The 25,422-nt window shown below is 50.0% G+C and overlaps 1 protein-coding gene across 1 annotated transcript; it reads right to left on the reverse strand.

Moving 5' to 3' along the window:
- Positions 1-8,979: 8,979 nt before the first annotated feature.
- On the reverse strand, positions 8,980-18,143 carry LOC127037863 (intelectin-like protein). Its single transcript, XM_050930013.1, has 7 exons — positions 18,084-18,143; positions 17,491-17,655; positions 14,493-14,740; positions 13,943-14,101; positions 12,994-13,114; positions 11,317-11,420; positions 8,980-9,254 (listed from the first exon to the last, which is right to left on the reverse strand). Exons 1-7 carry the CDS (start codon positions 18,139-18,141, stop codon positions 9,102-9,104), a joined length of 1,008 nt encoding a protein of 335 aa, XP_050785970.1. The 5' UTR covers positions 18,142-18,143; the 3' UTR covers positions 8,980-9,101.
- Between the last annotated feature and the right edge of the window lie 7,279 nt (positions 18,144-25,422).

A 25,422-nucleotide genomic window follows, 5' to 3' on the forward strand; every position in this document is an offset into this window, starting at 1 on the left:
CCTAACAGATCAAGGGACCAACTTCACTTCCCGGCTGCTCCACCAGGTGTGCACCATATCGGGCATTAAGAATCTACAGACCTCGCTGTACCACCCACAGACCAATGGGTTGGTTGAGTGTTTTAATAGGACCCTAAAATACATGCGATGAAACTTCCCCCCATAAGAACTATGCCAGTGGGACCAGCTGATCCCACCACTATTGCTTGCTATCCGGGAAGTGCCACCATCATCTAACAAATTCTTCCCCTTCAAGCTCCTTTACAGCCACCAGCCCCAGGGCCTGTTGGATCTGATGAGAGACACTTGGGAGCATACCCTGTCAGCCGCCCAGGGACTCTTGCAGTACGTTCTGCAGCTGCAGGGATGCCTGACTCGGACCGGGGCCCTTGAGAGAGAAAATCTGCAAGTGGCCCAGGGAGCCTAGGAGTGAAACTACAGTCAGAGGGCCCAGTCCCATACGTTTGAGCCCAGGGACAGGGTGCTCCTCCTGCTCCTCTCAGAGGAGTCAAAACTTTTAGCCTGTTGGCAGGGCCCTTACAAGAGAGTCAGCTGGGTGGGATCTGTTACATATGAGATCTATCAGTTGGATGGGAAAAAGAAGAAGCAGATTTACCACATAAACCTCTTGAAGTCATGGGGTGCCTGTGCGGGTCTGTTGATTGCCCCGTACCCTCCGAGCCAGCCCTAGGACCCCAGGTTCCTGATATGGTTGAGACAAAGGAACCACAATTGGGGGACAGCCTGTCAGCCAAGCAACAGAAACAAGTCTGCTGAAGACCTTCTGCAAAACTTTCACCGCACTCCCAGACCAGACCACGGTTGTGTGGCATACTATCCAGACCCTGGGAAGGCAGTCCAGGAGATCACCCGCCCCTGATTGTTGAGAGGGAAGTCCAAGCGATGGTGGAGTTGGGGGTCATAGAGTGATCACGATGTGAATGGTGCAGTCTCATTGTGTTAGTCCTGAAGCCCGATGGGACTCTCTGATTTTGTAGAAACTTCCAGAAGGTAAATGGGATCTCAAAGTTTGACGTTTACTCAATGCCCCGGATCATTGACCTCCTCAACCGTCTCAGAACAGCCATGTACATCACAACACTCAGTCTCACAAAAGGGTACTGGCAAATCCCCTTGGACCCAAGCTCCAGGGAGAAGACAGCATTTGCCACCCCGACTGGGTTATTCCACTTCACCTGGGTGCCCTTTGGCCTCCATGGGGCCCTGGCAACCTTCCAGTGCATGATGGACCGACTCCTAAGCTCCCATATAGATTACGTGGCAGCATACCTAGATGATGTAGTGATCTACAGTCACCTTTGGGAAGATCATCTAAACCAGGTAGTTGCTGTCCTGCAAACCCTCCGAGGTGCTGGCCTCACTGCCAACCCAAAGATATGTCGGATCGGATAGCAGGAGACTACATACCTGGAATACACACTGGGGCTAAGCCTCGTGCGCCCCCTCGTAGGGAAGGTCCAGGTGCTGCAGGCCTGCCCAATCCCAACTATGAAGCAACAAGTGTGACAGTTTCTGGGCTTGGCAGTGTATTACCGATGTTTTGTCCCCGAGTTTGCATCCATTGCAGCACTTCTCACGGCTTTTAACCAAGGGCAGCCCACACCAGGTACACTGGTCGGCAGAATGTGAGGACACATTCCAAGCCCTGAAAGAGAACCTGTGTCGGGAACCTGTGCTCTTGAGCCCTGACTTCAGCTGTGAGTTCCTGGTCCAAACAGATGCCTCAGAGGTGGGGCTCGGGGTGGTTCTCTTCCAGGAGGTGTATGGAGCAGAGCATGCCACCCTCTGTATCAGTCGCAAGTTCTTCCCCCGAGACTGCAACTATTCAGTTATAGAGAAGGAGGCTCTCGCCTTTAAATGGGCTATTGATGCCTTAAGATACTAACTTCTTGAAGCCCCTTTCGTACTGATCACCGACCACGCACCCCTAAAATGGCTACACACCATGAAAGATACCATGAGGTGGTATCTTACCTTCCAGCCATACACCTTTACCATCAGACACAAGGCAGGTAAAGATAATGCCTAAGCGGACGTTTTGTCTCTCTTGGGGTGGAGTTGAGATACCAGATACCAGAACTGAAGACCATAGCTGGACTTATGGGAGGAGAGGTGTAGTGAGGTGGAATGGCATCCCATGGACCCAGAAGGAGAGGGACCACTCGCAGAGCCCTGGTGGGCAGAGCCAGACTGTGCTCACCCCTCCCACCAGAAGTCAATGGGAGGGGCAGGAAGTACAAAAGGCAGGTCTGGGAACTCAGTTGGCAGGCCGCTGCTGAAGGAGCCAGACGCCTCCTGCCTGGTCCCGAGCTGGGGACTGCCGCAGGCCCCTGTGGTGCTGAGGTCTGGCCGACTCTGGCAGAGCCACCCTCAAACCAAGCTCCGGACAAGTTGCTTTGACTGCCGCTGGCCTTCCACCCAGACAACCCAGCAGAACCCATATGGATCCAGGTACACCCCGTAAGGGAGATAGGAAGTAGCTCAGGGGAACTAGACAACCGTCTGCTTCAGAGCTGGCCAACTACAAGGTCAGTGTGTTGTGGGCGGATCCCCACTGACTGGGGATGGGACGTGGTGGAGTTGGGTGACCCCATGCCCCCCCTGCCACCCCACCCCTGCGGTGGTTACGGTGCCTAATTATAATCCTGAAAATTTTGTGTTTGGGTCTCGCTCAATCTCACAGTGAAAGGCCACTGTGAGCTCACCCAGCAGCAAAGCGGGTACCCAATCCAGCGGGTTAGGGCACTCAAAGGCAGCTGGACGTGATGCTGGCACGTCCCTCCCTTGTGTACCATTGGCTGTGAAACACACATGCCACAACTGCACCAGCCTGCTAAGCCATTGGCTTGGGGGAACTTTGATCCTTGGGCTGCAATTCCCGGTACAACACTGACCTAAACTCACAACTTTCAGGAGTTAAATCACTGCCACCGCCATTGTAACCACCAGTGGAGGATTATCCACTGGGCCAAAGCAGCCTGCTCCACCTGTCCAGCGCTTCTGCCAGGGAGCAGGGGAAGCCCCCATGTCCCGACCGAAAAAGGGGTGGTGGGGGACAGTAGGTGGGTTGGGGTGGGGCTCCCACTTGCTCTGGCCCAGGGCCCCACAAAACTGTAATCTCCCTCTGGTAACCACGCAGTCACCACAGCGCCAGCATGCTGAGTTTTCGTGGTGTGATTTCCCCCTGGCAGTGCTAGCGTCTCCATGCCCTATCCCTGTCTTAGCCACGAGGGTGGACCTGGTTGTCCTTGATGGTAAGTTATTGACCAAGCTAGGATTCATTTGTGCTGCTGCCCAGGCTCCAGCTCCTCTGAACTTTCTGCCCTCCTCTCTCTGGCTCTGCTGCACTCAAGGCCATCCTTAGGCATATGCAGCATACCTGCTGAAAATTTGGGGCACCTCTGGGTCTTAGTGTCCACCCTTCCACATCATCCTATCCCTGTTCTGACTCTTCCTGCGGGCTCCCACAGCTAGCTGCTGCAGCCTGGTGACTCTTACTCCGGAGGGGATATAGTAATTTAAAAGTGAAAAAGCCTTCTAGCCTGCCAGCCCTATGAGCACAACACTGAAACAGTTAAAGAGCCATTCAAGTGGAAATAAAGCCATTTAACAGTCATTTGCCAACTCCCGGGTATATAGTCAGTTTCTGAATTTACTGACAAAAACAGTTGTGCACTATTGTAATATTTACTCAGAATACGTTAGTCTACAGGACTAATTTAGTTTATAATTTGCTTTAAAAATATTTCATTAGTGTGTTGCTGAAGATGATAAAAGCACATCTCTGAAAAACTCTTGAAGAGAGGCCTTAGAGGGACAGCTCCCCTTTCCTGCGAGATAGCTGGATAAATGAGTTTCCCTTTCTTTACTTCTGACTATGTGATGAATTAGTTTCAAGAGAACCCTCTAGTAAAATCAGTACCTTAGTAAGATAGAAAATCTTTAGTTGTGCCTAAAATCTTTGGAAACATATTTTTAAAAATTGGTGAAACATGTCTATTGTTGTGGAGATCACACAAAGCAAATGAGTGTTCTCTTTTTCTAAAAGCAATGAACATTGTTATGGACACTAAACCTCTGAGACTGATTAATTTAAAATAATGTCTTTGTTTCAGTGAGTTAAATATGTAGTTATCTGGAATAATTACTTTATAAAGGCTTAAGAGAACATTTCAATTATATAATCAGCTTAGAAATACTGATTAAGAAAATGTAAACCAGAGAAGAGCTGCATCATGTAGTCCATGATGTTTAATGTTGTTGTCAGGGTTCCCTCCCCACTCTGAATTCTGGGGTACAGATGTGGAGACCCGCATGAAAGACCCTTAAGCTTATATTCTACCCACTTAGCTTAAAAACTTCCCCAAGGCACAAATTCCTTTTTCTTGTCCTTGGACGGTATTGCTGCCACCACCGAGTGATTTACACAAAAATTCAGGGAAGGGTCACTTGGAATCCCTATTGCCCCAATATTCCCCAAGCCCCTTCACCCCCATTCCTGGGGAGTCTTGAGAATAATATACCAACCAATTGGTTAGCAATGTTAGCACAGACCAGACCCTTTGTCTTCAAGACACTGAAAATCAATCAGGTTCTTAAAAGAAGAACTTTCTTTATAAAGAAAAAAATAAAAGAATCACACCTGCAAAATCAGGATGGAAGGTAACTTTACAGGGTAAATAAAAGATTTAGAATATAGAGGATTCCCCTCTGGCTCAACTTCACAGTTACAAAAACAGGAATAAAACTATCACTGTAGCATAGGAAAATTCACGAGCTAAAGCAAAAGATAACCTAACACATTTCCTTGCCTACTTACATTTTCTGTAATTTTAGATGGATTATTCTAGGTATATTTTCAGGAAATGTTGTACGTGCTTGGTCTCTCCCTCCATCCAGAGAGGGAACAACAAAGAGAACAACAAACAAATCCTTTCCCTGATAGATTTGAAAGTATCTTCTTTCCTAACTGGTCCTTCTGGTCAGGTGCCAGCTAGTTTATTTGAACTGATAAACCCCTTACAGGTAAGGCGATTCAGTACAGCTGCCAAGGAGGGATTTTATGCTACCCTTTTCTCTATATTTATGACAGTTGTATTCAGCAGGACAGCTGACTTGCCCTTACTATAAAGTTTTTGCAAATAAATCTGTGACAAACTTCAGGGTATATCAAAAAACCTGTGACTGACATTTTTTATTCCCAAGTTTAGTGCTTTTAATTAGCTATCTTCTGCGTGTCCAGTCTTCACCTCCTGGCGTGCAGTGGAAAACATGCTTCATTTTCTTTAGAAAGAAATTGCAGAATGTTTTTTTTCAAATGTCATTTGCTTCATTTGGGTTCAGGGGTTTGTCTGGAAGGGGGTGATCAGGGAGGGGAAGGGAAGAGAGGAGGGAGACAGTGGGGAGAGGGCAAGGCCTAGGCACTGGGGTAGGGTCTGGGGCAGAGCAGGGGTGGAGTATGGGCAGGGCCACAGGTGGGCTGGGAAGTTAGCCTCTCCAAGTGGCAGCTTTGTTCACCGTCCATGACAGCAGGTAAGAGCGGTTGGGCTCCCACACACCCAGTGTGCACTGCAATTTCCTTCGGCAGGGGCCACATTCGCTCGTGCCACGCATTCTATGTGAGGGTATGGGAGTCTCTGCGGGGAACTGGGACTCTCCTCCACCATGAGGCAGGCTGGGCATCTCGGAATCCTTTGCTGCCTTGTCCCTTCCCCTTACCAGGCTGCGAGCCCAGGCTGCTGTTGGACATAGGGGCACCAGTTTAATAATACTGCATAAGGCCCCATAAATCCTAAGGATGGCCTTGGCTGCACTCTCCCCTTTCTGGACTCTCCCTTGGCTTTCTGCCTTCTGGAATCTGATCCCTGCTGGGCCTTCTCCTTTCTGGGGTTTGTTTTCCAGGGCTCCTTTCCTCAGCTCTGCTGTCTGCCGGGTTCTCTGGCACTAAAGAGATCTCTCGCCATGGTGATGGCGGAATCACTGAGACTGACTGTGACCTCAACATTTACGTGAATGATTAATCCTCTGAAAGAGCCCAGGATATGAACTCAGACAGCTGGGCACATGCTCGATCAGGGTTTGGGCTGGCAACTCTGGTGAGGAGTCTTGAAATGATTCCTTTGTCGGTGGGCCTCTCAGGCTCAACCTCAACAAACCAAATCTAGTTCCCTCTCTGTCGGCGCAATTCACAGGGTCAGTTCTTGACTGGAAGGCAGAGAAAGCCATCCAGCCCTCTTGAGGCAGGCACTCAAATACCACAGGACATGCTTTGAGAGAAGGTTCAGGATAGACACCTTAACACACTTAAATCACCTTCACCAAACAAGGACACTCCACCAGCGAAGTCAATTTCCTCATGGAATGGGCCACCCAGCTACCTTGAGAGAACCTGCTTCAATCCAGAAAACTGCCCTACTAACTATACACCCCAGCTTGTCACTTACCACCCTACACTGGAACTTATACGGGGTATCATCAAACAATTACAACCTATACTTGATCAGGATCACATCCTGAAATAAATCATTCCCAAACCCCCTTATCTGCCCTTCAAACAACCCCCAACTTTGCCAAGCTCATCCTCAGAAGCCAACTCTCCAAATACCAGGACCCACCAACTCAAAGCAGCATCAGTCCCTGCCAGAACAACCTATGCAAAACCTGCAGACACATCTGTGGAACTGCACTCCATTTTCATCATAGCGGTATCATTATGATATGATTATGACATAGTTCTGATGCATCTTGTACAAGAAGTGTCATGTGAGGTGTCCATGAAAGTTATGGTTTCTTGAATATGATTATCCTATTTGTGTGCATGTATCATTTTTGTATTTGGAGTTATGAAGATTGACTATGTGTCTGTATTTCAAGTGTGGTTACACCTGGGTGACACCCAGTAAGTAAGATGCTTCCAGTCTCGACAGCTGACTGTGAATGGCCTATTCATCCATTAAGGAAACAATAGGCCTTGGGAGAAGCTTGTCCATGACCTGGTGAGCCTCCCTGGAAACGCTTCAGACAGCCTATGGACAGTGACTTCTGTGACTCATTGGAGCACGCAAGGATATGTGACCAGATCACATGATACTAAACTCCATTTTGGCACCTTTATTTTTCCACAAACTTAGCTTGGAACAAATTGATTGGTGTCTCCTGTTTGTCCATAAGTGGCTTAGGTAAAGCACAAAGAGAACTCAGTTGTGTGTGTGGCGCCACCTGCTGTCATGTTGGGTGATAACAGGACCTGGAGAGGGCTGGCTGAGTCACCAGCAGAGCAGTGAGAGAGGCCATCCCACCTGAATCGTTAGGGGCCACAGCGGTTCCATTGGCTCCCCAAATGCACCCGCGGGGTGTGACAATCAGTCACAACATCTCCACTGCTAGGACAACCAACACCCCCCGTTTGCCTGCTCACCTCCCTGCTGTGAGGTGTAGCTGAATTCATAGCACAGATTATGAGCACAGTTTTCTGTATACACAAATACATCGATTCGGAATCACAGTATGTTTGTCTCTTATAATCATTATTGAACTTAGAACATTACAAGCTTGCATAAAAGACCTTCTAGTTTAGTAACAGTGAACACAACCAGAGGAATTTATCTGCTTATTTTTAGGGTTTAAACCTTATTTTCTCTCCTTGGCCTTTCTGGACCCTGATGGTCACGTTGGAATCTTCAGGGAATTTAGCTGCCACAAGCAAAAAAGCTTCTACTGAGCACGTGTGAAGTGCAGTTTTCCCAAAGGCTTATACTCTGGCCAAGTTTGGGCTGATTTTCACCAGGCTGGCAAAAGGCACATCCCTGACCCAAAGACCATCCCGACTCCCAGCCCCACGCCATGGCGGGCTAGAGCAGTGCAGATAAAATATTGTCAGAATGGCATCATGTGCGAAAAACAATGTTCTTGGTCTCAGAAACCACTGAACCCTTTGGCTGAAAATAATAATAATTATTAATAATAAAAATCATGAATAATGAAACCCTCCATGAGGCAGACAGCCGGCATGGAAAACTCCAGCCCAAAGGGTTGAAGTTTGGCAAAGTTAGATTGAGCTGAGAACAGGGTCTTGTCCTGGGCAATGTGAGGCAAGAATAATTGGGTGTGCGACCAGCCCCACCTGTGGCAAAGGGAGGGAGCATAGCCTGGTGGATGGAGCATTGGACTGGGGCTTAGGAGACCTACAGTCTATTCCTGGCTCTGTCAGTGGATTGCTGGATGACCTTGGGAAAGTTACATCTGTGACAGATGCAGAGCTATGAAGACAGGGAATATTCAAAGACTTTAGTATCAACTCTATCAGTGGGATCTGTATCTTTAGGGGCTGGCTAGTGATGGTATTCCTGGCTCCATGGGTGAAAGAAGACCTGTTTTCTCAAGGAAAGAAAGACAACGTGGGTAGTTAACACAAATCTCCAACACACAAACAATGTTGGTAACAAGGCTTGTGAAGTTTGGTCCACTGGGGAATATTATTGGCTGGTTGGACTTGGTTAAAGAGGCCTCATAAGAAAAAAGTAATGATACTGTATAAAAGTTCAGACTGATCAAAGGAGGGTCCAAGAAATGACCTGAACTGGTGACCAGACAAGACCTGTGGCAGGTTTTGAAGCACTTAAAAACCTGCCAGGGTCACTCTGGGGGCGGTGGTGAGCACCTGCTGAGCTAGACCTCGGATACACTGTTTATGGGGTTCAGAGACGTTTGCTTGGAAATGCTTTTGTTGTGAATAAACGGGACTTCACTTTCTGAGAGCTGCCAGGTCACCGCTTAACCCAGCCACGGCCCGGCAGAGAACAGGGCTGCAGAAGCTGAGCTGATCGTTGTGAATTGCAGCCTCAGGCCCAGCTCTGAAGGGAGAGGATTGCAGAATCCAGCCCCGAGAAGAGTGACAGCTCAGAACCTCTCAGCCCTCTCTGGGTCACAAGGGGAGTAAATCACACCGAGACCTCAGCCCACTTCACTTTCTTTATTTGCATCACAGATGTCCACAGCTGAGGCCATAATTCTCCTCCCAGGGAGTACTGTGTCTGGAGTGATGCAGAGTCCTTCACTGGGTCACGCCAGCCTTTCCAAACTCAGCGGTAGAACAGCAGCACTGCGGATTCAATCATCTCCTTGGATACGCTCCAGTGCTTATGGGTTCCGTACCCGTTCCAGTCAAAGGCAGGGAAATCGCCACACTGAACCGGGTTCCCTTCTGGGAAGAAGCCTCCTCCACCTATGCAGTGCTGTGGAGAGTACAGAGGAATTGCAGGCAGGAGCAGAGCAGGGGCCCATCTAGCCACTCTCCTGTCTCCAGGACAGTGCCAGATGCTTCAGAGGAAGGTGCAAGCAATCCTCTATAACCAGTTGGAAAAAATCTTCCCACAGAGAAAGTTACCTCCCTCACAGTCAGAAGTCAGCAGGTGCCCTGAAGCATGAGGGTTTAAATCCCTTCCTAACTCTTGGGACTAGAGCCTCCATTGCCCCAACTCTTGTGCAGTCCCTTACTCCGGTGCAATAGGCCCCCAGATGCCAGCGTTTGCCACTCACTTTGCACTGGTGTGAATGTCTGCACAAAGGGCAGGGCTGGTTTAGGCCATTGGTTTTTGTTGTTATTATTTATTATTTGCATTGCAGTATCGCTTCGGAGCCCCAGTCCTGGACAGACTGACTTTCTGGTGCTAGGTGCTGTACAGACACAGAACATAAATACAGCCCATGCCCCAAGGTGCTCACAATTTATCCTTTACCATAGGAGTTTGGGGGAGACCTGCACTTGGAAGATTGGCAGGGGCCAGAAAGCTTGATGCAGGAATCCCTGCGGGAGCTTCCCTGGCATGTGCTATGCAGGAGGCCAGACTGGAAGATCCATCATACTGGCCCTTCTGGCCTTTGCATCTGTGGATATGTGAAGGCACCAGAGAAGGGGCTGCTGGGGAAGGGGCTGAATTGGTGTGTATCACATCCTAGAACAGAAATCAAGTCTTGAGCTGGGGAGGCAGCATGGCTGAGTGAATACAGCACTAGACTGGGACTCAGGCGATCTGGGTTTTATTCCTGGCTCTGCCTCTCTGTGCCTCAGTTTCCCCTCCTGTAAAAAATGGGGATGATGATACTGACCTCCTCTGTGCGGCACTTTAAGATTTGATGAAAAAGGTCGTACCAGAGCTAGGGATTATTATTACAAATGCTACAGCTAGGGCCCTATCAAATTCACGGTCCATTTTGGTCAATTTCCTGGTCAAAGGATTTTAAAAAATCATAAATTTCATAATTTCAGGTTCTGAAATCTGAAATTTCACCGTGTTGTAATTGTAGGGGTCCTGACCCAAAAAGGAATGGGGGGGTTCATAAGGTAATTGTAGGGGGGGGTTACGGAACGTCTCCCCTTACTTCTGTGCTGCTGCTGGCGGTGGCGCTGCCTTCCTTCATTGCTGGGCAGCTGGAGAGCGGCGGCTGCTGGCCGGGATCCCAGCTCTGAAGGCAGAGCCGCCGCCAGCAGCAGCACAGAAGTAAGGGTTGCATGGCATGGTATGGTATTGCCACGCTTACTTCTGCGCTGCTACTGGTGTGGCACTGCCTTCAGAGCTGGGCCCCCGGCCAACAGCTGCTACCTTCCAGCTTCCCAGCTTTGAAGTCAGCACAGACTTAAGGGTGGCAATACCGGGATCCCCCTAAAATAACCTTGTGACACCCTGCAAATCCCTTTTTGGGTCTGGACCCTCAGTTTGAGATATGCTGGTCTACCCCAGGAACTCTGCATAGTATAGAGTAAAAACACACAAAAGACGAGATTTCATGGGGGAAAATCAGATTTCATGGTCCATGACACATTTTTCATGGCCATGAATTTGGTAGAGCCCTAGCTACAACTCAGAGCCCCATGGACCTCTCTGGGTCAGGAGCAGACCATGAGTGGGGTTGATTCACTCTCGGCTCCCTGTGGCAGATGCTTTGGCTGCAGGCCCCCTGCTAGCAGAAATTACACCTTGGAAGACTTCCCAGTGGTGCAAAGTGCCCACAGCAGCTTCTGACAACAGAGCTCCTGTGAGCTGTTCCCTCCCAGCAGGTCTCCCCAAAGGAGAGATTTAACATCCACCCCCTTGGCCTGTCCTGGGGGATGATTGCCTGTGCGGCACAGCTGTCCCTACTGGCACAGGGGATATAAACTGAACCTACCCTGCACCAGTGCAGAGCTAAAAGGGTCCTTGTGCAGCCGACCAGCTCTGACAATGACACTAGGCAGCCCCAAGGCTGATCAGCTGGTCTTTGCTCCACAGCTAACCCCCACCCTGGCCAGATACTCACAGTCTCGGTGTTACAGCCGGTCACTTTCACCCCAGAACACAGAGCCATGGCCGCCTTCTCATTATTAAACACGCGGAACTGGATGTAGCCAGCGATGAATTCAGCTAGTGACAGAAAAGGGCAGGTCAGGACCATTGTTTGCCATGGACAGGTGGAGAGAAGGGACAGAGCTCTGATCCCAGCTGGTCCTGTTGAACTGGGAATGACCAGGGTCTAAGAAGCAGGAACTCCAGTCCCACAAGTGATCAGGAACTGTAAGGCTCAGCCGGGCTATTCACAGATCTGTCACTGTCATGGCATCTTTCCATTACTAAGAGCTGGTTTGTGTTCAGTTGTCTTGTATCATGTTCAAGTGGGGAACACACACCGTGCTCTCTCCTGGGGATTTTCCATTTGCTCTCTCATTGCATCATTTTCCCTTTCTCTAAACCAGTGATACTCAGACTGCAGCTTGCCAGCCGCAAGTGGCTCTTCAATGCGTCTCCTGCGGCTCTTTGCAGCACATGCTATTAAAACACTGTTTGAGTTAATTATTAACCAATCTAAGTTATTAACCAGTTAGGATGCTTTTAATCATGTTAACTATTTTAGCTATGTTATTAACCAGTTAAGTTATCAACTGGTACTAAGTTATTAACTTATTTGCTGTGAGAATAATATAAAAATATTTTGCCTGTCCTACTATTTAAATATGACTAGTACTATAGTAAATGAAACAATGAATTCCCACTCCTGTGACTCTTTTGGGTAATGCTGATTGCTAATTTGACTCCGGAACCTCTGAGGTCTAACTATCGCTGCTCTAAACCAAGATCATCCAGACTGGAACAACAGGCCCAGAGTTTAAATTCAGAGGGAGCTGTCCAGAGCAGAGCTCTGGTAAATATTTTCAACCCCCCCCAGCCCCCCAGGGTTTTTATAGCATGTTGGGAGTGGGGACATGGGGGGACTCCAGGAAATACTCCTTGGGGAACTCTGTGGCACTGCACAATGCAGAAATTAATGGTTTTTTGTGCAGAATTTCCTTTCCCCCCCACAGAAATGGGCTGCAGTGCTGCTGGCCACCAGTAGAGGCTGCTGGACCCAGCCTAGCCCAGCTTGCACATAGAAGACACTGCTGGGAGCAGGGGGGGAGAGCTAAAGGATTCCTGGCAGCGAAGGGAAGAAGGCAGCGTGCAGCAAACTCTGCAAGCCCTGCCCGGGCCCCAGCATTAGTCTGTGTCTCCCTTTGGATCCCTGGGCACTGAGGAGGAGGGGGCGGGTGCCTGGGCTTGGGGGGGCCCTGCAGCTGAGCTCTCCAGGGAAGGGGGCTGTGGCTGTGGCTGGGCTCTGCGGGGGAAGGGGATGTGACTGTCTGTCCCCCTGCTTGGGCTCTGGGGGAGAGGAGGTAGAGAAGCAGGATCTGGTTGTCACAGAAGTTTCTTTAACTCTACTCCTGGGGGGGGATTTTTGTGTTTCTGTATGTCACAGACAGACTTGCTGACAGATATTTTGAAATAAATTACCAACATACCTGAAACTGGTGTGACAAGTAACATTTGCAGAATTTTAAAATATTATGTGTAGAATTTTTAATGTTTTGGCACAGAATTCCCCCAGGAGTGAGAATTTAAGCCCTGGGCAGGGCTGATCTGTGCGAGTGGAGACGGAGAACCCGCATGCTCACTGCAGACTTACTTCGGCCATTTGGAGAGTAATAGTTGGCGGTTTGCTGGGCATCACCATAATCGTAGATGATGGGCACGGCGGGGCCATTGTTGGTCTTGCAGACGCCGGCGCCGTATTTCACTGGGTATTTCTGGGAGACACAAACGCAGCGAGAATCCAGTGTTAGTTTGTCCCTGTGGCAGGGCAGCTCCAGCAGACAAGGCAGCTTCACTGACACATGCTCACTAAGTGATTTGTTCAGTCAGTGCCGCCTCCCACATAGGCCAGCCCTGGGGCACAGCAGTGATCCCAGCAGTGGGCAGGGAAATCTGGCATGTCAGGGTGCCATTTGGAGTGGATTTATTGCAGCCTCTTTGGGACAGGGACTGTTGTTCTGTTCTGGATCCGTGCAGCACCTAGCACTGTGGGGCTCTGGTCTCTGGGAGGTCTGCTAGGGGCTGGCAAAATGCAGGCAGTAAATGATAATAGGTGAGAATCAGCATGTGTCGAGCACCATTGCCCTCTGCCCTGGCACTGAGGAAATACCCCTGCTAGGACAAAGCCTGAACCCCAAAGCCGGGGCTCAAGAGTGAGTCGAGGGCCTGGTCTAGCACCAAATCACCTGTGTCCAATGGCCCCCATCTCCAGGGTGTGAGGTGGGGACAGTCTCTATGGCCCATTGAGCCTCTCTGCTGAGTCTGTCAGCACGTCAGAGATAATGGGGGTGGCTGGTTTGGGACGTGAACACCAGCAGTTGCCTTAGAGCAGCCAGCTCATCTCACACCAAGGTCACTGTCAGACTCCAACGGGCTGTGTCAAGGGGAAGGCTCCTTGTCCCATTATCGGCCCCCCAGCATGGAGCGCTTTTAGAGTGTTGAGAATTTTCCCACCCCAGCTCCTCCATCTACACTGGGGCCAGCAGAGCCACCTGGACCCTCCTGCACGCGACCCCCCAAAGCCCCCAGCCCAACGCCATCACCTGGTAGAGTCTGAGGAGGTTGCCCCCCTCCAAGGACAGGAAGCCGGTCTCGGTGTGGTACCTCAGGATGGACCTGTTCTTCCATTCCTTCAGGGGCGTCTTGTTGGTTACATGCCACACGGACAGGTCCTGGGCTTGCAGATCATAATAACCAGGATTCTGAAAAGCGAGGACCCAGCTGAAACCTCTCAGCCACATTCCTGGTATTTTCCTGGCGCCCCATCACCGGGGCATCTGGGCACCTCATCAATTGTGGTATATGTATCCTGACGCTCGCCCCACAAAGCAGAGAAGCACAATTCCCCATTGTATGGGGGAAAACAGAGGCACAGAGACTAGGTGACTTGCCCTAGGTCACACAAGGGGCCTGTGGCAGGGCAGGGAATGGAAGCCAGGGCTGCCAAGCCCTATGTTAGTGCCTTCACCACTGGACCATCCCCACCTATAACCCCCATGCCCGTGTCCCCCATCTGCCTGTGCATTCAACCACATTCTAACGCAACCTCTCTCCCCAGCAGGTAGCTATTGGCCATGGAGAAGGGGACCCCACCTTGTAGTCGTCACTGGTGGAGCCCATCGCGGAGCCGAAGGTGTTGTAATTGGCCCAGTTGCCCTCTCCCTCTGGGTAGTTGACGTTGTTCCCCTGCTGGCTGGACCAGCGATCGCCATTGGTGCACTTGCCGTAGGCGTTGTTCTCGTGCACGCTGGCCACCAGGGTCCAGCCGCCCCCCTTGGTGGTCATGTCGCAGAAGGTCTGGTAGGTCTCGCCATTCTCGGTGTGCAGGGTGTAAATCCCATCTGCAAGGGGCGGGGTGGGAAGGGGGAGCACCGAGCTGGTCAGCCAGGGCTGGGGAAAGGGGCAGGGCCCTCTCGGAGCCAGCCATTAAATGGGAAACACTCAGGTGAGGAGTTTCTAGTGCCCTGCAGCAGGGCGCAAACCCGGAGTCACTGGAGTAGGATGTGCCCCTGCATCCGGGAGCAGAGCAGCCCAATTCCCAGGGACACTAAAGCCCCCTTGGCAGCGGGAAGTGAGTGCAAAATACAGGGACTCCCAGAAGACGGGGCCTGAGCCTTTCCACCCACAAGCTGTAGCACTTTAATGATACCGGTGTAGTTAAAGCGCTATAACTCGTTAGAATCATAGAATCACAGAAGGGTTGGAAGGAACCTCAGGAGGTCATGTAGTCCAACTCCCTGCTCAAAGCAGGACCAATCCCCAACTAAATCATCCCAGCCAGGGCTTTGTCAAGCCTGACCTTAAAAACCTCTCAGGATGGAGATTCCACCACCACCCTAGGTAACCTACTACAGTGCTTCACCACCCTCCTAGTGAATTGGTGATCCTAATATCCAACTTAGACCTCCCCCACTGCAACTTGAGACCATTGCTCCTTGTTCTGTCATCTGCCACCACTGAGAATAGCCTAGATCCATCCTCTTTGGAACCCCCCTTTAGGTAGTTGATATCCCTCCCCCCACTTGTCTCTTCTGCAGACTAAATAACCTCAATTCCCTTAGCCTCTCCTCATAACTCCTATGCCCCAGCCCCCTAAACATTCTCCTTGCCCTCTGCTGGACTCTCTCCACTTTGTCCTCATCCCTTCTGTAGTTGGGGGACCAAAACTGGACACAATACTCCAGAGGTGGCCTCACCAGTGCCAAATAGAGTGGAATAATCGCTTCCCTCAATCTGCTGGCAATGCTCCTACTAATACACTCCAATATGCCGTTGGCCTTCTTGGCAACAAGGGCACACTGCTGACTCATATCCAGCTTCTTGTCCACTGTAATCCCCAGGCCCTTTTCTGCAAAACTGCTGCTCAGCCAGTTGGTCCCCAGCCTGTAGCCAATGCATGGGATCCTTCCTTCCTTAGTGTGGACACAATTTATACTGGCTTAAAGGGGCTTTATACTGGGATAGCCATTCCCATAGGGGAGGGAAATAGGCTGTCCCCATCTAAGGCACCTTGCTCCCAGTATAACTGTGTTCACACGGGCTGGATTGGTATCAATATATGAGGAAAAACCATCCCCTGACCTGACACAGTGACATTGGGACAGACGCCATGCGCAGACCAGGCCTAAGTGTAACTGATAATCAGGCCTGGGGGTAATTTGTGCTAAAGGAAGGCATCAGGCAGGGCCGGCGCTACCATTTAGGCAGCCTAGGCAATCGCCTAGGGCGCCAGAATAATTGGTGGTCGCCGTTTCGCCAGAGGGGGCGGCAGGCGGCTCCGGTGGAGCTGCCGCAGTCGTGCCTGCGGACGGTCGGCTGCTCGCGCAGCTCCGTTGGACCTCCCGCAGGCATCACTGCGGCAGCTCCACCGGAGCCGTGGGACCAGCGCGCGGGACGGCGAAATTGCCGTCCGCCTAGGGCGCTCAAACCCCTAGCGCCGGTCCTGGCACCAGGCCTCATTCAGCGCCCCCTGCCCCTCCTGCTGTCTATGTCCCCGCTCTGTGCCCCTCTTTTGGGCCTGAGCCTGTGGTGACTCTGGAGGTGGAACAATGGATGGAACAGAGGCAGGCAAAGAATCTGCCACCCACTGGCTACACCTGGACTGTCAAAGGGGCTCGGGGAGACCTGCCAGCCCCAGATGAGGCAGCAGGAGCCCCAATGAGCTTTTCTCTGCCGACAGCTGCTGTGTGTGATGGGGGCCTAAGCAGCAGGGCCCTGGCAGAGAGCTGAGATCTCATGTCACTTGTTTGCATTGTAAAACGCACCAGCGGGGTGAAGACAACCTGGCACCCACCCCAGCAGGAACAGGAATGCTGGCCAGATCCATTTCAAAGGTTTATTGGGCTATAAAGCGAGGGGAGTGAACCCCTAAATTTCCTTCACCGGTGGAGACAAGGAAGAGCAGAACCTGGGACTCTGTGGGGATCCTGACTAAGAACTAACCAGCCACTGCTGGGAAAGGAAGTTTGGTCAGGAAACGCCTGGAACAAACCTTGTGAAGTTACGTCTTTGCCGTTAGACAGCGTAGTTTTAATTTTGTTTGTTGGGAGCATTTTCTGGCTGGAGCTCGTCTACTGGAACTCACTTCAAGCCTCCCTCGCTTTACTCAATAAACTGGTTTGACTGTTTCTCTAACCCGAGCCCGTGCTTTGGCTGAACGGAGGTGCTTGTTAGCTCCAGTCAAGATATCAAGCTGTTGTTCCTGGTCTGTGCAGTGCTAGGGGCTGTGTGCTGCAGGGAGCTCGGGGGCTGGAGTTCACTGAGTTACCGGCTAGGCGAGGTTTAGGCTGGGAGGGCCCTGAGGAGTTTGCTGGCAAGACAAACAGGCTGGAGCAGGGGGGAGCTGTCAGCTGCAGCACATCTCCTACCTGCTGGGGCTGGCAGGGCTGGCAGGGTGTCTCACAGCCAGCCCAGTAATGCGGTTCCCCACTGTGCCCACAGGCAGACAGGTGCCCCTGCTCCTGTCACAGAGATGCCCGGGTGCATCTGAACTGACTGGACCCAGCTGTGGCCTTTACAGTGGGTCTGGAGCAGGCAACCAACAGAGGCAAAGCAGCTTCTGCAGGTCTGGGGACACCACCTCCATACTCACCTCCAGCCCCGTCCCGGGTGGCTTTAATTTCCTTGCAGCTGCGGGGCAGGCTCTGGTAGCTCTGGCCACTCTGGGAGCAGGACGTGTCTTCCCAGTTCTCCAGCAGGTCACGGATGGCGAGTTTCAGTTCAGCAGCACCCATGCTCTCGGCTGCACAGGGGGTGGCTTGGGGTTAGTTAGGAGTTTTCTCTGTTACTATGTATGGGGCCAGAACGGCTTCAGAGTCAAACATTTTATACTCTAGATTGTCAGCCATTAGGGGCTGTTCTGGGTTTGTATCACACCTGGAACCACAGGAACTGGTCCAGGACCAGGGCACCTCGGCATGACCGTAACCTAGAGTAATACAAGTAATCCCTGGGCTCCAGGATACGGACAGAAGAAATTCACTGGAGCAGGTTCCTGGTGAGCTGGGGTGGAAGGAGGCTGCCTGCCAGTTGGGGTCGTTATTGCCTCACTTGTGTAGCAGCAGAGCCTCCCCTGTAGCAACCCGCCCAGCTCTCCCCTGCATGTATCACAGCCCTGGCCCCAGAGGCAGGGTCTGAGTTTGGACAAATTAGTTCCCAGAAGAGGAAAACGAAACAGCCACTTACCGCAAGGGGTCGCCCTGGTCACTGAGATGAGGAGCAGCAGGAGAGCGAGTTGCTTCATTGTTGACTTTGCAGCAGGGAAAACAGTAAATCAGCTGGTTAATAGCCAGGTTGGGGCTAGTTAGTGTCACAGAGAACAGGAGGTGAGGTGGGGTGGGTTGGGGGGCGGCTCCTCCTCAAACCTCCTGCTCCCAGTGCTGCCCTGGCTCTCTGCATAACCTGCCCGTGGCACTAACCCTGCAGCCCTTGAGTTCAACGGGGTTTGCAGTGACATCCTTAGAGCAGTTCTCATCTTCAGAGCCCATTGAGGGCTCAATGGTGGGCTTGTGGGGTGGGAAGCTGAGGTGAGCTGGGCTGGGAGGGGAGCACCGGGGACCTTGGTGCTGCACAGGGTGCCGGGAGGAATCCAAGTAGCATTACGTGCACAGAACAAGCCCTCCCACTGCACTCCCTCTGCTAACTGAGCCTCACATTACCCGTGTAGGATGGCCAGGTCTCATTATATCCATTTTGCAGATGGGCAAACTGAGGCAGATAGTGCCTGAGCTGAAGCCCATTGAAGTCAGTGGAATGCCTCACACTGGCTCCAGTCAGCGTTGGGATCAGGTCCAGAAAAGGGAAGCGAGGGGATCGGTTCCCAAGTCCCATCTCAGACCTTTCTCTAGGAGTGTCTCTCCTTGCTTTGCAGCAGAACTGACACCAGCACATTTCACTCATGCCGTGGAACCTGCCTGCACATGGCAAGGCCACAGCTTCATGAGCCCAGCCAAAGGGCCCTGCAGCACAGCTACCAGGGCTAGCGGCAGGCAGAGGGGGTTTGTTAAGGCTCAGATTCAGGAGAGGTGGGTTCAATTCTCCCCCTGTCACTGACTCCTCAGGCAGGTGATGGGATCTCTCTGGGCTCAGCTCCCTGGCCGTAAAACAGGTGAAAACCATCCCTACTTCACCAGGGTGCTCTGAGGATAAGTGCATTGAGGATCATGTGTGCTGTGGTGCTGGGCAGCCAGATGGGCCCATGCTGATGCTGTGTAATAATAATGCCTAGTGCTGCTCATGAGTGGATCTCAGAGTAGCATTATCCTCATTTTACAGATGTAGAGAAACCAACAATGTCTTGGGCTTTTTAAAGCTACTGTTTGTCATGTTGACATATCACAACTACTGCTACGTGACATCTTGGAGTAATGTACTAAGGGAAGGGTCAGGACTCACCTGGTTCCCAGTTCCAGTGTCACTGAGGTGTCTCACTACAGAGTTCAGAAACAGAAGCTTCCCACCAGAGAGGCAGAGCTATTCCTCTGATACATCAATTGCAGATCTAACCTTTTAAAGGGAGTGAAACCACCCAATAAAGGCAAACACAGATTACAAATACCAGAACTCTCCAGGCACCCAACCCAGGGGCTGAGGAGATGGTTTCCAGTGAAAACGTTAATCAGGATCAAATCTAGTTCATGTTCCAGGTATTTGAATTTATTGCCCTTCGAAACAACCTCTGCCAGTCCACCCCGGAAACTCCATGTTGATGCAAAGGCTTATGGCAGGCCTGACATTACTGCATTATCATTATTATTTGCATGCTGTGGCTGAATGTTGATTCAGGTGGTGGAGTTGAATGGTCCTGATGAAGCCAAGAAGGAAGCTGGAACTTTGCTATTTAGGTTTCATTGAAACAGCATCTCTGCCCTTTGTCACAGATCCACAGATCTGGTGCTTTTTATCAATTCTGGACTGGTCACTGGGAGGACCCCTTCAGTGCCGCAGACCCGCTTTAGGGTCACACTCTCACTAGGGTAAGCCTCTTGGCTTCACTACCTCCTTAGACCGAACCTTGGAGCCTTAAGCACTCCACTTTGCACCATGAGCTTACTTCAGCCAGTCCACCTGAGTTGGACACCTGAGAAAGACTTGAACACCCAAAAGGAGAAATGCACCCCCACCTTCACCATGTGTAGTATGGTGGCCAGGTGCCTGGTTTTCAACAGGAATGTCCGGTTCGAAAAGGGGACCTGACAGTATCTGGTCAGATCTAGAGACCGGACACCCAAAGTCAGGTTACTGTAGGCAGGAGAGGTGGGGAGGCCATCACCTACACCAGCCCCTATTCAGCCAAGCTCTCCTCCTACCAGCGTCAGGTGGCTGCAGCTCCCAGCCCTGGCTCCACAAGTAAGTCTCTCCTAGCTGGGAAGAAGGGAGGAAAGGCGGTGGGAGAGGGGAAAAGCAGTGAGCAAAGGGGCGAGCGGGGCAGAGGAGTGAACAGGGGTGAGGATTCAGGGGAAGAGGTGGGATAGGGGAGGTTCCAGCACACCTGCTGGAGTGCCCGGTTGTAAAATATTAAAAAATTGGCAACTCTAATGTGCAGTGACTCTTAGCCAGTGTGGTAAAGACCACAGGGTTTATGAGATGTCTGGAACACAACGTGGAAAGTCCTTGGTTAGCCCAGAGAACAGAAAGTTACAGCCTGGTCCATCTGGGTCAGTCCCAGAGAACAGAGCCCTCTGACCCCTCTTTAATCTCAGTCCAGGAGTGCCTCTTGCCTCTAGGAACCCATACTTAACATGCCCTTTGGGCCCCTCCTCTGTCCTTTGTTTCTGTTCCTGGGCAAACATGGACACCTGACCCTGCTCCTAAGCGCTTTGCCTAGAGCGTTGGACCAGCAAAAGGGTCTCTGTGTGGTTTTGTAGACTGACACTGAAGCAGGACTGAGGAGGCCCTGTTATATACAGGCCACAGGACTTCCCTGAATTAATTTGCTTGAATGAGAAGAAATAATGGTGCACCATTCCTACCTACGTCCTATAATGAGGTGTGTCATTCCTACACAACCTGCTGTAATGGGGCACACAGATACTATGGCCCTGGGTGCCATTATAAAATCCTAGACAGAGAGATAGCTAACTCTCCGGACAGTGACAGCCTCTTGGCTCCAAGCTCACTCTGTCTTTTCAAACATTCTTCCTCCCCTCAAATCCTGGCTCTGCTCTGACCTGACCCATATTTACATCTCCCGCTGGAAGCGATTCCTAGATTCCAAGGCAAGAACGGACCACTATGATCATCTACACTGACCTCCTGGATCACCCAGGCCACAGAACTTCCCTGAATTAATTCCTGTTTGAGACAGATCAGATCTTCTAGAAAAACATCCAATCTTGATTTAAAAATTGCCAGTGAGGGAGAATCCATCACGACTCTTGATGAATTGTTCCAGTGGCTAGATACCCTCACTCTTAAAAATGTGCTCCTTATTTTCAGTTTGATGTTGTCCAGCTTCAGCTTCCAGCCACTGGACCTTGTTATTTCTTTGTCTACCAGAATGAACAGCCTATTATCAAAGTTTTGTTCCCCATGTAGGTACTCATAGACTGTGACCAAGTCACCTCTTAACTTTCTCTTTCACATAAATAGATTCAGCTCTTGAGTCTCTCACTATAAGGCAGGTTTTCCAATCTTTTAATCATTCTCATGGCTCTTCTTTGAATCTTTTCTATTTTATCAGCATCCTTCTTGCATTGTGGACACCAAAACTGGACACACTCACTTCCGTGCAGTGTTTTCCCCAGGAATTGAAATAAGGGGGTTGTAGCGGGGTGGTTACCCCCGCTCCTGCTCTGCGGGGCTAGAAACAGCCCAGGAAAGGGCTGTGGCTGGGGCAAGAAGTCTGGGCTGATTGGGGAAAGTAAGCTCAGCTGTGACCAAGCCCCAATCAGGCCCAGCTGACCCCTATAAAAGGCTGTGAGCCAGATGCCCAGGCAGTCTCCCTCTGCCTGTAGAGGGAGAAGGGCCTGGCTGCAGGGAGCTTACACAGGGTATCTGAGTGGAGCAGGGCTGGGGAAAGGCAAAGGGAGCTGGGGATCTCCAGCCTAGGAAAGCCCCAGGCTGCAGGCCTAGTAAGGCTTATTAGCTACTGGGTTGCAGGGGGCAGCCCATGGGTAGGCAGAGGCAGCAGGTCTGAACCCCCTTTGCTTATGATGAGTGGCTGATACTGCAGTCTGCCCCAGTGAGCGGGGGCTAGACAGGGACTGGCAGTAGTCTAACACTGAGGTGAAGTGGGGATAGTGGGTGGGGGTTCCCCTGGGAGGGAGAGATCCTGAGGCTGTGAGCAGTTACTGCCAGAGGGGCAGCACCCCAGGTCAAAGGGGCACCGGGTCCAGGGAGGGACACGGAGGCCAACGGCAAGTGGATCACTGGCCTGAAGAGGGCACTTTGGGATTGAAGAGCTAATTCCCATGGATGACCAGCAGGAGGCGCCGCAGGGGTGAATCCACAATGTTAGAAGGGTGTTCAGATGTACAAGGGGGGTCACGGCCAATGAGGGGTGAGACCGTGAGGGTGAAGGTGGTCTTTATGGCACAATAGTAAAAACTGAAAAATGTTTCATGACCATTTTATTAGATTTTAAAATCATCACACAAATTTAAAGTTGGCTACTCAAGCCTTCTATGAAGCACGACATCTATGTCCTTCTTGGTTTCTTGTTATAATTTTGCACAACTCTGTTAATGAACTTCTTGAATGCAATGTGTTCATCTTTGGTGGCTTCTCGTGTGTCTGGTACTTCCATTCCTTCAACTGATATGCTCATTAGTTCATTCACATGATCAGGCAGAAGGCGACTTCTTTCAAAACACAAAATTCTATTCAATGATGAAAAAGAATGCTCAACTGTAGATGTTGTGACTGGGAGTAGCAAGAGATGAATTCCTACTTCTTTCAGCCCAGGAAACATAGCACAAAGATTGGCTCGAGCCGCTAGTGATGATAAAAAAGAAGTTGAAGTCAAATCTTCATTCATTTGTCATATGATATTCCACTCTGTGTTCAAATTCTCTATTCTGTCTTGAGCACATGGCAGCCACATTGCTGTTAGTGCCTCACTCCACTCAACAGTCGGTGTTTTATGAGACAGGGATCGGTAAAAGCTACGTAGAGGTTTAGTAGAATCTAGAAGTTGCTGTGGTAGATTTTTGAGAATCAAGTCTGTATTCTTTTTCAGTTGTCTTAACAAAGACTTCTTGTCCTCTTCACTTAAGGATTCAATATAAATGCCTTCATTAGTCAACTTTTGGACTGAAGTCTTTGCTTCTTCCAGTACTTTTTCAATGGATAGCTCTCTGATTGATCCAAATGTAGCTTCTGGACAAGCTTTGCTGGACAAAGATCTACTACTGTTGTAGCAGATGCCTGGATGGCTTTGTTTAATGACCCAAGTGGTTTCAACAGTAGACTTACAAGAAAGAGAACGGCAATAGTCTTCTCTGAACGTAGCAGCAAAAGTAATCCACCAGCCTCACTGCTTAGATCCATCCTATCTTGGTAGATAAGGGCTGGAGTAATTTTAAGACAACAGCCAAGGATTGCTCATGAGAAAGCCAGAGGGTTTTCGGAGGTTGGACTAATTTGAACTTCAGTCCCAGTGTATCTTCTATATTTTCCAAGATATTCAGTCTTTTTGGACTCTTGCTGAAAAAAGACTATAATGAAGACTTTAAATTTATCACTTTTTTTAATGTCTTTTGAAGAGTCTGCAGCTCATACTAGTGCTAATTGGAGTAGATGGCCTCTGCAGTGTGTATAGGAGAGATTAGGGTTACATTTTTTTTCTCTGAGCAAAGCTTGTGGTCCACCATGTTTCAAGAGAAGTTTGCAGCTCCATCAAATGCGCAAGCAGCCATCTGTTTGGGGTCCAATGGACAAGCATTTAACTCTTCTAAGATGTGGGTTGTCACAGATGCAGCCAATCTGTCTTCTATAACTTGAACACCTAGAAATGCTTCTACTGGCCTACCATTGACATCAAGATAATGTACACAATGGCTTAATACTTGATGACCATTTGCATTGGTGCATTCATCAGCCATGTATGCAAATTTTTTGAATGTGATGAGAGAGTTCTTCACTTTTTCAACTGTTGAGTCTTTCACTGTTGCACCACATGCATCTAGCCAGTCAGTTGAGTTTCCTGCAGAAAGATAGTGAGCATTTGCTGGTCTTGTTTGGAACCAGTGTTCAACTTCGGGATGAACAAGTGACAATGCACTTAACATTGGTCTCCAGTTTGTAGTGTGTGGTATCTCTTGCCTAAATAGAAAGTATGATGCCACAGCCATGTTTGTTGTGTCTCCAGCATTCTTAATAGCCTCATTAACACTTACCGGTGTTGTCCTTGGTCAGTGGAGACTCAGAGTTCAGAGGTGCTTTCACATGAGTTCACCTCCTAGGTGGGGGGCAAAAAGGCACCTTGCTCGTTCCTCCAGCTGCTCACTGTTCGCTCTGGCCACTGTTGTTCATTGTGCCAATGTTCACTGCATCGCTCCGTTGCCAATGGCCCTGCACCGTCACCTTCTGCTGCCACCTGCCACCATGACCTCTGCAAGTTGGTCTCTTGAGGTTCCAGCTAGCTCTCAGTGATTTATTTCAGCTGAGCTCTCAGTTGGGGAACCTCGCTGCTAGTGTAGACTGGGCCATCTCTTCCACAGAAACATTGTCCCACAGCAGATCTAAGCACTTAGACCTGATTCTCAGTGATTTCAGCTGTAGTGATCACTTAACAGAACAAAAGACTATGGAGCCCAATCAGCTCTGTCTTTAAACAGTGGAGATGGGCAGGTCCAATAGTACTTGTGACTCAGGCAGATAATCAAGTAAAACACTTGTCCCCACGCTCTCTCTTGATGCCCTCAATCAGCACAGGCTAAGTACAGTTATACTGCCCTTTACTCATACAATAAGAATAACAATGTTTCTTTACCCGCCACATTCAAGTGATTTGTAACCAATCCCCAGCCAAAATCTATCACTTGGGCAACATAGCTCTGTTTGCTTGATACCTAGGTAGATTAGGTGTGAATGTTAATACAATCTGGACCAGAAGCCTTTCCCCCCAGCTCCAGCTCATCACTAGCTGTCAGGGAGAGCTCATTTAGACTTTGCTTACAAATCATCATTTGAAATTATTATGTTGGCCAACATCACCGAAATGAATGCACTGATATTATCATAAAAAACAACAGCTGTATAGGGAAGCTAGTCTATGTTCAAACTTTTCAAATCTATTATACTTTCTCAGATACATGTATTTTATCATACACTGTATATGCCTTTAAAGTGTGTATTAATGTTTCAATTTCAATTCAAATTTCCAAACAATCACTAAATTGGCAACACTGCATGTAACTAGTTCATAAAACTGGGATGGGGGGGTGTTGGGGAAATTTGGGGTGGGGGAACACCCCCTTGGGGGTGGGGATTTAGGGAAATCCCTGCTTCTGTGCCAATAATATAACTTCTCTAATCCTACTTGAGATTCCCCCATCTATGCAGCCAATGATTGTACCAGCCC

The sequence above is a fragment of the Gopherus flavomarginatus genome, chromosome 20 (assembly GCF_025201925.1).
Source record: "Gopherus flavomarginatus isolate rGopFla2 chromosome 20, rGopFla2.mat.asm, whole genome shotgun sequence".
Lineage (NCBI taxonomy): Eukaryota > Metazoa > Chordata > Testudines > Testudinidae > Gopherus > Gopherus flavomarginatus.